This window comes from Salvia hispanica, chromosome 1 (assembly GCF_029641045.1).
Source record: "Salvia hispanica isolate PSC_SH4W2 chromosome 1, Shi_PSC_v1, whole genome shotgun sequence".
NCBI classification, from domain to species: Eukaryota; Viridiplantae; Streptophyta; class Magnoliopsida; order Lamiales; family Lamiaceae; genus Salvia; species Salvia hispanica.
The window spans coordinates 38,291,379-38,309,828 of NC_142692.1; the positions used below are offsets into that span (position 1 = coordinate 38,291,379).

Genomic DNA, 18,450 nt, shown 5'->3' on the forward strand with positions numbered 1-18,450 from the left:
TTCATGCGCCTGCCAGCCGACTCCATCAATACATGGGCCGACTTCAAGTCAGTATTCCTAGCCGAATTTTTCCCATCTTCGAAGACGAGTGCATTGAAGAGGAAAATATCGTGCATAAGGCAAGAATATGATGAAACCCTGAGCGAGTACTGGGAGAAGTACATGAGCCTTCTGGAGTCATGCCCCAACCATCGCATGAAGGAGATAGAGGTGCACCACACCTTCTATGAAGGGATGAACAAGGAAACCAAGGATCTGGCGAATTCATCATCTGGAGGAGATTTCACCCAGTTGAGAGTGAGTGAAGCCAAAAAGGTGCTACACAAGCTGTTGAATGCGAAGAAGACGTACGACAACGCGAGAGATGGGTACAGCAGAGAAAGGGTAGCGAGTGCTTCGGCTACTGACCAGGAGGAACGGATGGACTTGAAGATGGAGGAGTTGAAGAAGGAACTGCTGACTGCAATCAAGCAGAACACTCCACCACCTTCTCCAACTGGAGGCCAAGAAGCCCCAGCACTACCGTATGATCAGCCGGACAACTCGCCGGATGTGGAGCAAGCGAATGCCGCAGGTTATTACAATTCCAACGGCAATTTAATTCCGGGGAAACAAAGAGATGCACCGTGGAGGGACCACCCCAATTTCCGATGGGGAGATGGGAATCAGAATCAGAACCAAAATCCAGCTCCAAATCAACCCAACCCCCAACCAAATCAATATCCCAACCGTGGACCAACGAACCCTGACTACCAGTCTAACTGGGTAGGAAGAAACCAGCATCCTCAAAACCAAAACTCTCAAAACCAGAACCCAAACCCTACCTATGTGCCACCTCATCAGCGAAATTACCAAAACCAAAACCACAATCAAAACCAGAACCAGCACCAATTTAACCCAGGGCCTCAACATAACACCCACCACCAAAACCAAAGTCAGTACCAGCACAACAACGACCAGTATAACCAGTACCCACCGAACCAAAACCAACAGAATTTCCCAGGCTACCAGTCAAACCCACCACCTCAGTATAACCAGCATCAGAGCTCGAACCAATTCCATCACCCAAACAGGTCGAGGAGGTCCGTGGAGGACATGATGGGAGAAATGCTTGCCTCGCAGCAAAGCATTAAAAATGACTTGCAGTCCAGTAATGAAACGATGCAAGGAATGCAAAGTGCCCAGAAGGAGCATAGGGTAAATATGGATATGATGAACAGGCAGTTGGCCCAGCTCGCTAACTTAGTGGGCGAAATGAAGGGGAACTCAGGGAAACTCCCATCTACAGTCCATGTACCGGAGAAGGCAAATGTGAGCAAAATTACACTGCGGTCCGGGACAGCCTATAATGGACCTCAGCTCAAGAACCCTGTCGGGGAGTCAAGTGGAGAAGGGGTGCTGAGCGACGTCATTCCAGCAGAAGAGCTAACGAGACCTCTGCCTCAGATGGAGGATCCGTTTTTTCTAAACAAGGAGCCTACCGTGGAAGAAAAGGAGGGAGAAACACAACCTGAGAATGAGCAACCGGGAGGAGTAATACCCACATCAGACCCGCGAACCCGGGAGGCTCAAACGGGAAATCCACAAGGATTGACTGGAGAGGCTAAAGGAGAAAAACCGTTTCCATACCGGTTTGTGACAAAAAGGAAGAAGGAAAACCCTGTGGATTTCATGTCAATCTTTGGGAAGCTGGATGTAACCATACCATTTCTCCAAGCCGTGAGACTGCCCCCCCTGGGGAAGTTTATAAAGGAGTTCATAGCCGGGAAGGCCCAGGAAGATGGAAAGATTATGGTGGAGGGAATAGCGTCAGCAATTGTACAGGAGAAGCTACCACCCAAGAGAGCCGACCCAGGTATGTTTACCCTACCCATAACGATTGGAGATGTGAAAATCGAGCATGCAATGTGTGATTTAGGAGCATCTATCAATGTTATGCCGCTATCCATTTATAATCGGTTAAAAGGGGTAAAATTGTCGAATACTAGGGTGTTAATCCAACTGGCTGATAGGTCGTGTATCAATCCTGAGGGTGTGTTAGAAAATGTGTTGGTCAGGATACAGAACTTTACTTATCCCGCTGATTTTTATGTCATTAAAATGAGTGAACCAGAAGCTAGGGAGTCTAGCGGGATATTGTTAGGAAGACCATTTTTAAGAACGGCTAAGACAATTGTGGATATGGCCGAAGGGACAATATGCATTGACTTTAATGGTGAGAAATTTGTCTTTGACATCAACGAAGCCATGAAGAGACCAATAGATTCTGAAAATCTATGTTATGTTGATGTAATTGACCCCTTAGTCCAAGAATTTCTTGAGACCGAATTATTGCAGGAAAAGCTCCAAGCCTTGGATGTGTATGCCCAGGCTGATGTGGAAGCAGCCGCATGGTGTGATCTGATCAGTAGCCGAGGGTTGACTGACTAAGAGATCGAGGAAGCAATTATGGAATTCTGTCAGAAGTCAGAGCTAGCAGGATCCGTAGGGGCCGTGGTACCGGTCAGTAGGGAGGAAAAATCAGATGTTGAACAGGAACAAGAGGAGGATTCAGAGAAGAACCCTCTACCTACAGACACACTACCCCCGCAAGTGGAGTTGAAAAAATTGCCAGCAAACCTTAAGTATGCCTACCTAGGGGAGGAAGACTCATTCCCCGTAATCATCAACAGCGGGTTGACTGAACAACAAGAGGCAAGACTACTGACCGTGCTGAGCAAAAACAAGAAGGCTATTGGATGGAGCCTTACGGACCTGGTAGGTATAAGCCCGGACGTCTGCATGCACCACATTAGGCTAGAGGATGGAGCCAAGGTGCATAGGGACTCTCAAAGAAAGGTGAACCCAAACATGCGAGAAGAGATACTGAAGGAAATCTTGAAGTTGCTCTCACTGGGCATTATATACTCGGTGCCAGACAGTGAATGGGTTAGCCCAATCCATATGGTCCCCAAGAAGTCAGGGATCCAGGTGATTAAGAATGAGAGGAATGAACTAGTGCCCACCAGACTAGGTACTGGTTGGCGGATGTGTATAGATTACCGAAAGCTGAACGCTGCAACCAGGAAGGACCACTTCCCCCTGCCATTCATAGACCAAATGCTGGAGCGACTGGCTGGGAGGAAGTATTTCTGCTTTTTGGATGGGTACAGTGGATACTTTCAGATCTATGTGAACTCGGAGGACCAGGATAAGACCACATTCACGTGCCCATTTGGAACCTATGCGTATAGGCGTATGCCATTTGGCCTATGCAACGCCCCTGGTACTTTCCAGCGGTGCATGATGAGCATATTCTCGGACTTGATTGAAGATTGTATAGAGATCTTTATGGATGATTTCACTGTCTATGGAGACTCTTTCGACTCGTGCTTGCAACATTTGGATGTAGTGCTAGGGAGGTGTCAAGCAAAGAGTCTGGTCTTGAACTTTGAGAAATGCCATTTTATGGTTACAGAAGGAATTGTTCTAGGACACGTGGTGTCGGAAAAAGGAATCCAGGTGGATCAAGCTAAGGTGGATGTCATATCCAAACTACCTTTCCCTACTGATCAGAAAGGAATAAGAGGTTTCCTTGGCCATGCGGGGTTTTATCGAAGATTTATCAAGGATTTCGCCAAGATTGCCCAACCACTCACCAGGCTTCTCCAGAACGAGGTGGAATTCGTCTTCGATGAGCATTGCAAGGCTTCTTTTAACCTCCTTAAGGAAAAGTTGATTTCTGCACCAATCATTCAGGCTCCTGACTGGGATCACCCCTTCGAAGTGATGTGCGATGCTAGTGACTATGCAGTGGGGGCCGTGCTGGGTCAGAAGATAGACGGAAAAAGGTACGTGATATTCTATGCATCAAAAACCCTGAATCAAGCCCAACGGAATTATGACACCACCGAGAAGGAGATGTTGGCGGTTGTCTATTCATTCGAGAAGTTCAGGCAGTACCTACTGGGATCCAGAGTCATCGTCTATACTGATCATGCGGCGATCAAGTATCTCATTGCGAAGAAGGAGTCAAAGCCTCGGCTAATCAGATGGGTGCTGCTTTTACAAGAATTCGACTGGGAGGTAGAAGACAAGAAGGGAGTTGAGAACAAGGTAGCGGACCACTTGAGCAGAATAATACAAGAAGGGAACGGTGAAGATGTAAGGGATCGATTCCCGGAAGAGCATTTATGTGAAGTAATTTTCTCCGCAAGGAAGATCAATTGGGAAGAAGTGGTGAGACTTACTGGTCAGGACGCAACAACCAAAGGTAAGGAGAAAGTGGGACAGGAACCCTGGTATGCGGACTTGGCAAACTACTTGGTAACAGGAGAGCTGCCAATGGTGCCAAATGTAACAAAGGCTCAGAGGATGAAGATCAAGAGCGAAGCAAGGTATTATTTCTGGGACGACCCATACTTGTGGAAGGCAGGAGCAGACCAGGTCATTAGAAGATGTGTTCCTGACTGGGAGCAACGGGATGTACTGACGCACTGCCACTCCTTGGCATGTGGAGGACATTTCGGACCTAGGAAGACTGCTAGAAAAGTGCTAGATAGCGGATTCTACTGGCCAACCCTGAATAGAGATGCATACGAGTTCTGCAAGGGTTGTGACCGTTGCCAACTGACCGGTGGAATTTCCGCAAGAGATGAAATGCCGCAAGTTCCAGTAATAGTTTGTGAGGTGTTTGACATCTGGGGTATGGACTTCATGGGTCCTTTTCCCTCATCTTATGGGAACTCCTACATCTTAGTGGCAGTTGACTACGTGTCGAAATAGATAGAAGCCAAAGCCACAAGCACTTGTGAATCCAAAGAAGTCACCAAGTTCCTCAAGAGTCATATATTCAGCCGGTTTGGGATACCAAGAGCAATCATCTCTGATCAAGGGACTCACTTTTGCAACCGAACGGTCGAAGCATTGATGAAGAAGTACGGAGTTCATCACCGCCTATCCAGTCCTTACCACCCCCAAGCCAACGGGCAGGCAGAAATCTCAAACAGGGAAATAAAGAGCATTTTAGAGAAGACAGTCAACCCATACAGAAAAGATTGGAGCATAAGGTTGGAAGATGCTCTGTGGGCATATCGGACAGCATACAAAACTCTTATAGGGATGTCCCCCTACCGCATCCTCTTTGGGAAGATGTGTCACTTGCCAGTGGGAATTGAGCACCGAGCATACTGGGCAGTACAACAGGTTAATGTGGATGCTAAGGCCTGTGAAGAGGAAAGGAAGCTGCAACTGCAGGAGCTGGAAGAGCTCAGATTGGAGTCATTCGACTCAGCCATGTGGTACAAGGAGAAAACAAAGATGTGGCACGACAAAAATCTAAGAACCAAAGATCTCCAAGTTGGCCAGAAAGTACTACTCTTCCAGTCAAGATTGAAGCTGATGCCTGGGAAGCTCAAATCAAAATGGGCAGGACCTTATATTATCACTGCATTACGTGCTAATGGAGCGGTCGAGATTTCAGGGAGTATCCCTAACTCTGAACCTTTTGTCATTAATGGACATAGATTAAAAATATATAGGGAAAATGAAGAAGTGTGTGTAGTGGAAGAAATTCCACTACACTTTAAAAGCATCTAAATGACCAGTAGGAAAGGGGTTTGAAGTTTCACTTGGTCAGCAGCATAGTATTGTACTTACTGACCGGGTAAAACTTCAAATACCCTTAGTAAGGATGTAAATATTGTAAATATTTGTTATTTTAATTTAAGTCAAGAAAGAAAAACAACAAAAAGATTTTTTTCGGATCTTAAATATTAATTCGGAGTTCGTACTGACCACGAGAATGCCACTTGGGTGAAACTCTGAATTATATTAAAGAGCCATTTATCTACTTTTTCTATTTCTAGCTAATTGAGAAGAGGGAGTTGAGTAAAGTTTGAATTTTGGCTGTGTTGCAGCTTTGCAGGCGAGTGCAGAGGCTGGGAGGCGCGTGAGGCAAGGACGTGACAAGCAACGTCCAATCGGCTGTCAGCAAGCACAACCGCCTCCCACATGAAGCGTCTCAACCGAGCGACCGCCTACAACCGGTCAAAACCCTCAACTGCCCACCCCTCTATAAAACACCCGACCGCCTACTCCCCTTCACTTTACAAACCCTTACCTGCACTCTCTCTCTCACAACCACCACCCCCACTCCGAAAAACCACCACCCACTGCAGAAACTACCGCAAACCACACCGGCACAGCCATGGCAAAGAAGAAAGCAACCGTCAACCGAGCATCTACCGCCGGCGGGGCCTCGTCTGAACCCCAGACAGCAGCCGAATCAAGGCCGCCAAGCCCACAACAAGCACAACCACCGCCGACGACACAAACTCCGGCGATGGTTCCTTTAGACGCATTGGCGGCGTTTCTAAGCCAACAGGACCCCAACAGAGACTGGGCAGCAACCCTAGCCGGATTTGGCTTAACCGGAGGAGTGCCGGCGACATCAAACCCTACCCCAGCCATAACCACAGAAAATCCACCCACCACCACCCCAAAGACCTTAATTCCGACGTCCGAAAATATTTCCCCAACAATTGCTGCACAAGCAGAACCCTCCTACCCTTCTCTCACACACCAAACAGAGCCGCTGGACGTCAGCCCTCTTTCCGCCTATCAAGATCCCAACTGGGGAGAAACGGAAGATAAGGAAGGTGGAGGGAAGGCAAGCGAGAGCAAGAAGGATGAAGCAGAGGAGATTAGGGCCACTGAGGCAGCTATCGATGTAGCGAAGGAGGAGATAGATCTGAACGAAACGGCCAGGAAGCAAGGGATAATGACAGAGGAAGAATTTCAAGCGGTTTTGGGTAAAGGGGATCGAATCGTGGTAAACCCTGAAGGGGTGGCTGAGGTACTGGACCTCGCATCCCAGGCAGTAGGGAAGGAGGAAGCAACAAAGAAAGCGGAAAGGTCGGAAGGGGTAGCCCACCAGTCAGTAGAGGAGAAGACAGACGAACAATCGAAAAGAGCCGAACAACTTGAAGAGGAGAGACGAGACCCAGAAACACCTCAAGAGGAAGCCTCAGTGGTGACTAAACCCAAACCAGTAAAGAGGAGGCTAGTGTTCAAAAACGACCCCAAGGCGGAAAGGCAGAAACCCCAAAGAGTGTCACAGAGATGTTTGGGAAAGTGGACGTCCAACAAGGCAGGAGCAAACACCGCCGCAGATGCAGTGGAGATTTCGAGTGATGCCGAGAAGACTACTCCTACAAAACCTGGGGAGGAGCCCTCGAATGCTATCCAGGAGGACACCCAATTGGCAACAGGGACAGTATCAACAACGCCGACTGACCAGGAGGAAAATACTGACAAGGTGGCTGAGGGTTTGGACCTCGCATCAGAGTCAGTAGGTCGGGAGGAGGCAGCAAGGAGTGATACTAGTACCCGCATGGTGGCCGAGCCTACCGCCCAGGAGGACATTTCAACACAAGCCGACGAGGAAGCAGAGGCAATGGATGTCGAAGAGACTAAGTACATTCAAGAAAGGAAGAGGAAGGGGAAAGCCCCTGTCAAGAAGAAACAAGTAAAGAAGAAGCAGCGCACTGCCAATGCAAGCATAGTGATCAGAGAGCTAGAAGAGAAAGAGAGATCAAGCGACACGGACTACACTTCCAGCGAGGATTCTGACTCAGAGAGTGATATCTCTCTGGAAGGAGAAGACTATCACGAGCAGCAGCTCCCAGACAACCACTTTGAACTAGTCCACCCTCCGGTAGAGAGGATTGTATACCGGCGGTGGAGGGTAACGCTCACCGATGAGCTTATGGAGGACATGAAGCACTTCGACACCCAAAAGCTTCAAGATGCATTTGACGACAAGGATGACAGTAGCAAGCAAGTCAAGTGCGGAAAGGTACTCCATATACCCTCTTTGGATGAGTTGTCTGTTCGTGATTCTTTCTTGGCCAGTATAGAGGCATTGGGCTTTGAGTGGCTGTTAGATAATAGGGACCCACAGATATCCGTGAGATTAGCGAAGGAGTTTTTCACCACATTTAGGTTCCAAGTAACCACAAACCTAGACGAGGTGTCAATCTCCTTTAGGATATTCGGTGGTGAACTGTCGATGAGTTTGATAGAGTGGACTGTCAGATTGGGAATGTGTAGCCTGGAGGAGGCTATAGGGCCGGACTGGAGAAGCCGTGAGAGGGGGGTACCGAGGCGTCATATAGAATTTGAGCCCCAGGAAGCCTGGGAGGAGTTAACCCACCCCAATGCTGGCCAGTTCGCCTCCACAAAATCCAGATCCACCCACTTCAACAATTCCATGCTACGGTTGGTGCAGCTCTACTTAGGCTACAACTTGCTGGGGCAGAGTAACTCAGCCGCTAGAACGTCCATGACAGAATTGTACCTAGTGTGGTGTGCTAAGCGTGGAAGAAAACTACACTTGGGATTTTGGACAGCCTACCAATGCCATCTAATAGCCACCTACCCAGCCAGAAACTTGTCTCTCTGCAACATCTTGGGAGCCTTTGTGCGCAACAACATAATCATAATGGAGGCAGAGGACTTGTCTCCAATGTACATGGTCGACGCTCCTGGCCTATTTGATGTACCCTTCTTTGTCCGGACCAACGTGGTATATTATAGAGAAGGAGTACCCCAGTTCTACCCAATGGGAGAAGCCCCTGGGGGAAGGGCACAACAAGGCCAGGAGGTGCAAGCTGCCCCGATCGACCAAGCGCAGAGGCTGAGGCAAGAGCATCTGGAGCGGGCAGTGACTGAGCTGGCTGAGGAGAACAGACAATCGCGGGCGGAGATGGCGAAACTGACAGCACTGATGGAGAGCGTACTAAAGGAGTTGGCAAGAGGAAAAGCAAGCAATGAAGCTGGACCAAGCGGACATGGAGGACAAGATGCTGGAACCACCGGACCTGAGGAAGAGGAAGATGATGAGCAAGAGAAGGATGACGACAACCAAACCAGACCTGCTGAGGAAAAACCAACGGACCCACCTGCACAGAACCCTGCCCCAAGAAGGAGCAGGAGGAACATCTGATCGAATCACCCCTACTGACCAGTTAGTTTTTCTTTTTAATTTTTTTAGTGTCTCTTTTATTTTGTTATTATGTCTTTCTTTGGTGCATATGTTATAATGTTTTTCTTTGTGTTTAGTCGTGAGCATGTTACCTCACACTTAGCCTACTACGTAGTCTAAGTGTGAGGAGTTTATATGTTTATATTTCACGTTTGTAAATATGTTGTTCTGTTTCGTGCATCTATGTTTATATCTGAAAATCTCCCACTTAGCCTATTGCATAGTCTAAGTGTGAGAAGTTTTAGATATAATATGTGTTTGTTATAAGTGTGTGTCCGTCATACTAGCCACTTCCCACTTTTCACTTCACAGCCCATATCTGGGGCAGACACTTGTGAAGTGAGAGGGGGGAGCTAATGGCCAGTATGACATGTATATATGTGTTACTTGAGTCAGTACATGTTAGTTTCTTTTTAGGGTTTGTTAGGTCTAGGAATTATGTGTTATGTTTTATGAATGGGCTTAAAACTCAACTGCCTCGAACTGACGGTGAGGGGAATTGAGGGAGATAAGACATGCCGGAAAATGGAAACCACCCCCTCCAGTAACCCCTAGTCAGTATAGATGATGCGAGTATGAAGGAAAAACCCAACCCTTAGGTCAGACACGAAAGCCCTCTTAAAAGGTGAGTTAAAGGCCTAAGGTGGAACCACTTTCCACTAAATACTGAAAAAAAAAAAAGAGGCTACCACATGATGTCTAGGGCAAGGTGACCGCGTGTAGCAAAACCTGAAGGCAGTAGGAAACCCCCCCCCCCCCCCCCATAAAAAAAAAAAAAAAAAAAAAAAAAAAAAAAAAAACCCTACCCTTAGAACCCCACTTTCTAGCCTGATTTATACCCCGAAATAAACCATCAGCCACTGGAACTGTGTGCGTGCAAGGCATGAGGCAAGGAGGCAACTGACCAGGAGGACATACAAAAAGGAACCAGCTGAAGAATAGAAAAGCATAGAAAGAAGCAGAAAATCGATCTGAAGTTTCCAGATCCAAAAAATAGAAGAAGGAATAAGGGTGGCGAAGCCACAGAAAGAAAAATTGAAGAAAATGGTCGCAGATACTTGACCACCAAAGAGAAAGGAGAAGAAGGAATAAGGGTAGCGAAGCCACGAAGAAGCTACTGACCAGTTGGAAGCCAATGTCAGAAATTGTCCGGCCGAAGAAGAAGCCCTAGCCAGAAGCCCGAGTGCACACAGTTCTCCCTCATCAAAGTAAATAGTTAGTTTTTGAACCTAGAGCCTTAGGGACAACTACCCCAAACGCTACAAGCCACTAGCCCCATTACAAGCCTTAAAGACCTTCGGGAGCTGCATGTGAGATCTGAGTCCGAAACATCTGTGGTTTAGCATTGAGAGAAAACAGTCCTAACATCCCCTGTGAGGAGTTGGTGACTGAGTGAACCCAGTGTTTGGCCTAGGATTGGGTGATCGTGACAAGCAGATATACTGACTGGGGAAGAAAAGGGGGGCGGCGGAAGTTCAAGGCTGCCTAAGGCCGGATTGCACCTGATCTCGAGGAGAAGGGTGGTTGAAAATATAGCCTGTTCTATGTGTTTAAGTTAACTATATGTGTATGTGTTTGTGTCGTTAGTGTTTTCTTTTCTTTTGCGTCAGAGTCTTGAGTCTAGCTAGGTAGAGTCGGTCAGGGGGAGTAACCAGGCTCGAATTCGACTTATTTCTTTTTGTTTGTCTTCACGCTTGAGGACAAGCATGTGGTAAGTGTGAGCAGTTTGATAAGTCGTATTCTAAGCCTTGGTTACTGGTCAGTATGTCGTGAAATACATGTATTATCTGCAAAACAGTTGCTTAAGTGTGCAGGATTGAAGGATCCAAGTCAGTAGGTGACGATTCGTGTGACGCAAGCGAAAAGGGCACTAGAAGGGTGCGATACTGACCAGAATGCATGCCAGAGAAAAGGCTCGAGATGGAGAAGGAGGATAGCTGGGATGATTATTTTACAAGGGCAAAAAGGTCAAAATGCGGGAGAAGTCTATCCTAAAAGCAAGGGCAAGCCTCCCTATAAAAGAAGCCATTTTGGAGAGAGAGAAGGGGATACACGCGGAAAAGCCAAGTAGAGTTCGGAGTTTGACAATCACTTAGTAGAATTCTCTCTAGAAGATCCATCCTTCAGCATTATCCTACCTCTCGTTCCTCGCCACAGCCATGGTCACTTGACGTCCAAGAGTCTGCCGGAGAAGTCATCAGTTCGCCTTTCCAGCCAGTTATCGTAGTAGTATAGTAGTATCATCGCCCGGAGTGGCAAAAACAATCTTAATCGCTTTCTTAGTTAAAGTTTACTTGTTTTCATCGTTAGTTATTTTGCAAACACTCATCGTTGTTGCTCTTTTGAAGTACTTTGTTATTTTCCAACATTTACGTTATGAAGTTTCTATTTCGCATGTCACTTTGGTTTGAGTTTGCTTCATTCTGCCTAGGGAAGTTAGATTTAGTTATTGCTTTCAATTTCTAAGTGTTTTCTATTCGGGAGTTGTTGATTTGAAGTTGTAGCTAAGTTAGTCAAATTTGCGTGCATGAGTTTCTTTTCTGCGCTGTGATTATCACCTTGCATGTCAGCCAGTAGAAGTAAAGTTGCAGTCTACCGTTTAATTCAAGTTTAAGCATTTTAATCGATGGATCTTGAGTTTGAATTCGTGAATCTGAAGTTCAGTCATGGTGTTTGTGTTTATCTAAATTCTGTCAATACTTGGTGAAGAAGAAAACGTCAAAATCAACTTTAGTTTGAACCACTTTTACTTTTAAGTTACTTTTACTTTTGTTCCCTACTTTTCAGATGTACTGCCCAGATCTGTCAGAAAGCCTCAGCCATCAGATACACCTTGTTACCTAAATTTCCTCTTTTAGTAACTGTCCACTTTCCATATGTCTCTGATACACCTTGTCCCCCATTCTCACGAACACTCCCACATGTCTGTTATTTTTCCGCCTACTAGTCAGTAGAGTACCACCTTTGTTTCCTGTCTAGGTAAAATCTCAACCCAAGCGTGGTAGCTAACCACAACACCCAGGAAAGTCACCGCAGTTATCTAAACGTGTCCATCCTCGTGGGATTCGACCCTTACCTCCATTATACTAGCCAGTAGAAGTGGGTTGAGGAAATTTGTTTGAAGTCGGGTCTAGGTCGTCGTATCAACGACTCAGCTGGGTCGGGAATCTCTTCCTGATCAGTTGGATACACTCCAATTCCATATGCGAAACCATCTAGGACAGAGAACCTAGAGACCCCGCACTTCAATAATGTTAATTGCATATAATTATATATATATATATATATATATAGAAATGTGTGTAGGTGTATTTAAATTAGGGGTGTCGAAACGGGTACCCGCGGGTACCCAAACCCAATTTTGCGGGTACCCGTACCCGAAAACTTCAATATTATACTACCCAATCCCGACCCGAATAGTTAAACGGGTAACCACATACCCGCATCGGGTATCCCAAACCCGCAGTTGCAGGTACCCAAACCCACAGGCATAATTTGAATTGTGTATTATATTATTCAATGGTATTATGCTTTTAGTTTTCACTTATCATCAATGCTAATCACCTAATACAATAATTTTATGTACATGTTTGAAATTCTAGAATGAATTTTGGTATTGTTTACCCTATGATTTTAGATTTGTATTTTTTTTACTTTGTTGTATTTTTTAGCAAAATTTCCAACTATTATACACAAATATAGTGATTTCTCATCTCTTAAATATATATAATATGACTACGTATGAAATATAATGCAAATCCAAATTTCAAATAAGCAAATACTATGATAGAAACATCAAGCATGTCTAAAATTAAAACACCATTCAAAAATTTAATATAAAACCAAAAATAATTCACTTTCATCAAATGTCTAAATATAAATAACTTCAACTAAAAGTCTAAATATTTTAAATCTCTAATCTAAGGACACTAGACTAATAAAAGTTTCACTTTCACCAATCTCGCAATCCTTCATTTGGCAGCGGATAAATAATTGGAAATAAAGTGTATTGTCGGGGCATTATCAGGTTTAACGGGTATACCCGCGCGGGTAGCGGGTATACCCATACCCGAAAATTTTTAAATCAAACTACCCGATCCCGCCCCGTTTTCCATTGTCGTCGGATAGTGGGTACCCGCTACCCGGCGGGTAGCGGGTCGGGTCGAGGGTTTCCCGATACCCGCTATCCGTTTCGACACCCCTAATTTAAATAGTGAATAATTAATAAGTGTGCGTATGTTTATTTACGTATATGTGTTCATGGGAGTATGTAAGTTGTAGATTTTATAAATGGGTATTATGGGGTTTTGATCTATGCAAAACTGGATTTAAATACAGAAACGCAAAACAATATCATACGTAGGGCATTTTTAGGTCATGGTTAATGTATTTTTAGGTCATACTAACCATGTATGACCTAAAATGATCTTAACATGACATTAAACTCAAATCTTATAATATGACCTAAAACTGCTTAATTATGACCTTCCGTATTTTTGGTTAATTATTGACCATTAGATAATTTAATCCTAAGGCTAAGATTTGGGCTGCATTTCTGGATTTAAACACATACTTATTTTAATCATATTCCTTGGTATTATGAAGGGTATTATTTAATAGTTGTGCTTGGTTAATGTAGTTTATGAAAAATCGATTGCTTGCCTAGAGGAGTAATCAATTGCTAACTAATTAGCAATCCCAAACTAAGACTAAATCTTAGCCATTAGATTAGAAGATCTAGTGGTTGAAATAATGTCACATGGATTATATTATTAATTAAGAAAATTAATAAATAAAATTAGAGGGTATTAATGTTAATTCCCTCTCATTAAAATCATCTTAAAACTTTAAATTTACGTAACTCTCTCGATTTAAATTATTTTTTTGCAAAAATTATATCAAATTAAAGATAATTTTATAAGGATTCCAACGAGATCTCAATTGCATGTTCTGACGACGTTCGGATGATGAAATTTAATATTTTTTATTTTAGTTTTCGTAAATGTTGATAACTAGATTTTTATCAACAAATACATCAAAAAATCTTAATGAAACCATGTAAAAATCTCAATAAAACCATGTAAAAATCTCAATAAATATCTGTTGATATTTTCTTGTACTAGTGTTGATATTCTAATGTCATATTGTTGATATTTGTAATACACTACGTTGATATAAAAAAACATTCACGAAAATTATCATATGATAACATAATGATGATATTACCCTTTTGTTGATATTTTGTCTACTATTTATTGAGATTCGTAAGATTTAATCTTATCCACTCATTTTAAAATATAAGGGTGGAGATTTGATCTTGATTTTGGATTAGGGTGCTATAAGCATTAGAATATGACACTGCTTGCCTATATTTATATATATTTAATTGATGCTCTTGGGATTATATTGAAATATAAGTTGAGTATATCTGTACAGGTTTGTGTTAAAATGACAACACCTCTTAAATTGATACCGTGACACCACATATCCAGCAATATTTAAACGCTACACAGCAATATTATAAACGTTACACAGCAATCTATATAGATTGTTGTATAGCGTGTTGGATATTGCTGACCGAGAAAAAATTGTTGTATACAGTGTTATATATTGCTGACCGAGATTTTTACACTTGAGCATTTTTTTATTGCCACATGGCAGCTTATTATTCGTCCACGTGTACAAATGATTGACTAGGAATGGTGGTATGGTGTTATTTTAAGAGGTGTTGTCATTTTAACGCACTCCATCTATACGTGTATAAAATAATTTTTCGTAAAGCATATATATATGTATACTGTATTCAACGAGTTAAAATGTATAATTGTTGGGAATTCTTTTAATGTTTATTGTATGTTACTAATCAAATGAATATCTATAAATATATAAAAGAAGAGTTTTGGGAATATTCACAAGATTGCCATTATAAAAATTTTGTAATATTAATGAAAAAAAATGGCTTTAGTTAATTTATTTAAAATTAAACGTGGGACAAGGGGAGTTTTGGGATGTAATATTAATGAAAAACACGGCTTTGATTAATTTATGTAAAATTAAATGTGGGACGTGAGTAGGTCATGGGGAGTCTTTGCCTCTTCACCTCTTTTGTAACTGTCATTCCATTACAATTTTGTGGTGCAAGGTATATTAATTTTATGCAGTTGCCCGTCATGGTTTACTACAACATGGTGGCCATTGCACCAAATATCGATCGAAACGTGGCGAGTGAAATTGTGCTCGAAATCGGGACATCTTCTTCTGACCCCACATCCATGGAACAAGTCTTGAAAGATATACCCCTCGCCCCCTCCGATCTCAACCTCACCACCGCCGCCGCCAGCAAGAAGAGGTTCCCAGATTTCGACACCACTTCCGCCGACGACCGCCACCACAAGCGCATGATCAAGAACCGCGAGTCTGCTGCTCGCTCCAGAGCTAGAAAGCAGGAAAGTGGAAAGCCTCTCTCTCTCTCTTGAATTTTATACTCATACTACTTTAAAAAAAATATAATCTTTGTGAAATTTAAAAGTAATATTGCAAGAAATTACGTGCAGACTTATACAAATGAGTTAGAGTTAGAAGTAGCTCATTTGCTTCAAGAGAATGCCATGCTCAGAAAGCAGCATCTGCAGGTGTGTGTATGAGACGTATGTGTGTGAATTCCTATTATGTTTCAAGTGCAGCTTTGGAGGTTGCAAGCACTGAGAGTTATGTTTCATGCTTTGTTATGTTAGTTGGTCTTATTTCTTTTATTTTACGTAATGTATCAAAAATTTGTGTTTATTTCATTATTGTTCGTTTTTGTACTATTATAGTAATAGCTAAAGTACCATTTGTGCATGGTTCGAAAATTTTATCTCAATATTTTATCAGTAAGAGGGCTGAAAATAGTAACATCCTAACTCGAATCATGCATAATATATTCTTCATCTTTACACAATTTATTTATTATTTTTATGTATCTATTGTCACTCACATTACACCTATATTAAGTGATACACAAAAAAATAATATTTGATCATTAATATGTATTTTTCAATACTTGAGTAGGATATTTTTGCGATGGAAGAATTGTCATGTACACATGAAAGTAGGAGATAGCTTTGGAATTTCAATAATTTGCGTAAGCAATAAAGAAGGAAGAGGACTTTCCTATCCTATTTGTGAATACTTTGTAGGAAAAAAAGAAGACAAAGTGGAGATTCTACAAATTATGGGCGTGTTCAGGTTTCTTCGTTCCAAACCTATTGATTAAATTCCTTCACTATTTGTATAAGGTTGGGCCCACATATTCTTAAATCAACTCGCGTGTTCGAGGAGCCAGAAATAAACTCATATTTGCATTTATGATATATTTATTTATTCCCTTTTTATGAGTGTGTTCCCAAAAATACCCAAATTTTTTAGTGTCTTCCCAAAAAACCCCCCTTCAATCTCCAAACGAAAATTTACAGCAGGCACCAGAAAAATTAGGCGCGTTTTGTTGCAAAATTCGAATTTTCGACTTCCTACAAATTGGGGAGGGAAGTGAAGTCTGATTTCAGAACTCATTGGATACGAAGTGAATAGTGTAAGCAATTGGTGAAAGGGGTGAAATTCCCCTTCCTGGGTTGTGGAGGTAGTAAAGAATCATTTCTTCGGTTAAGAAGAAGAACGGACAACTGATTCTGATGAATTATTTTGCAATATTGAATATTATTTTGAGTTTGGATGTTAAGTTTAACGTTGTGTCGAGTGCGTTTAGATTGCATTTCGATGTTATTTTAATTCGACTTGAGGTAATTTATTTGTCTGGTCTCTGAAATGGTGTAACCGATTTGAAACACACCTGTGAACTAATCGGGAGACTATTTGTGTAACCGATTCCGTCGCCTGCCCAAAAAAGCTCCGCGTCAAAAGTCACGACGAATTGGTATTTTGAGTGTGCCGCCCAAAAATTCCAGCCGCACAGAGGAAATGAGAGGGTTCGGATGAAACTAGCATTTTGGGAAAGTGAAGCTGGAAGGTGGGAAATTAAGTTCGGGGGTATAAAAGTAATCTTGCACTGATTTATGACTTTACAGCTCACTCCAGTTTTCAAATACCAGCTCCACACGGAGAATTGAATTTTGGTAAATCAAATAGGAACAGTGCGGGCTTTGGCAATATATTCGGGCCGATCAAAATTAATTCCATAAAAATGAACGGATGAAATCTACCCGAAATAGCACCAAAACTGATTATATTCAAAAACCTGAACACGCCCTATAAATATGGAGAAGTGATTTTTTTTCTTTTTGTTATTGTCTTAATTGGGAAGCAAATGGTAGGAAGAGGGGAAGTGAAATGATTTTTGGAAATCAATATAAATTGAAAGTTTCATTGTTCAATTACTGCATATTTGTGAATCCATTTTCAATGGTTAATATTCCATTTTCAATGGTTAGTATTCTTTTAATCGAGAAAATGTTAAAGTGCATTTTAATCTTAAAGTGGAAAACATTTTTTTGAATTGCATTATATAAATGGCATTGATAAAATAAGAAGATTTTTTAATATACTTACTATATTATTAAATTTAAATATTGTGTTATACCTAAATGAAATATTAATACTATGACTCTTCATTTTTTTCATGATTAACTACCCACTAATCTATTAACTTTGAGATTTATATAGTCGTCAAATTATGAAGATATTTTTCTTTTAATACTGCTACTCTTAATGGTTGATCATGGTTGATCTAATTTGCATGCATATTGATATCGATTGTATATTCCATGCTATTTTGTTGTATTTTTATTGATGATTTTGATCGATTTGACTATATTTTAATATATATTTATATATTATTTTTATTGGCATGTTTTTGTGATTGATCTTTTGTAGTATAAATCTAAAAGTGATTTAAATGATATGTGATTTGGGTGCAATTTTTTGTTCATAAACTTATTTTGGTTTTATGAGTTTTTATTGGTACAATAAATTGCTATTATAAATTTGTGATTTTAGAACTTGAAATAATAATATTTATGATTTCAGATTTCATACAATGATATTTTTATGAATTTATAAAATCATTTTACAGCATAAAATAAATTTAAATAAAAGAAAATGGGTCGTGTATCACACGCTGGGTGATACTAGTATATAATAGTTACGCAGTAGCAAGTATTATGGATAACACGTTTCAAGTTTTACATATTGTCTTTCTTTAAAAATGAGTAAGGTGAGTAACCATGTTAAGCCGACATTATATATCAACAAGAGATGACAGTTAGCTTAAGGAAAAAAAGAAAAGAAAAATAAAACAGAAAAAAAAAAAAAAAAAAAAAAAGTAGAGTTGTAGACTTAGATCAGAAAGTAAAAATTTTATGTACAGTTATGCACTAAAATGAAATAGAATTGCCGCTCTCGCATGGATAAACTTACTAGGAGAACTTGAT

General features: G+C 41.8%; 1 protein-coding gene across 1 annotated transcript; it reads left to right on the top strand.

The window, feature by feature from the left end:
• The first annotated feature begins 7,747 nt into the window (after window positions 1-7,747).
• Window positions 7,748-15,501, top strand: LOC148933751 (uncharacterized). The gene is made up of 2 exons (XM_089061296.1): window positions 7,748-8,644; window positions 15,187-15,501. Exons 1-2 carry the CDS (start codon window positions 7,748-7,750, stop codon window positions 15,499-15,501), a joined length of 1,212 nt encoding a protein of 403 aa, XP_088917422.1.
• The last annotated feature ends 2,949 nt before the right edge of the window (window positions 15,502-18,450 follow it).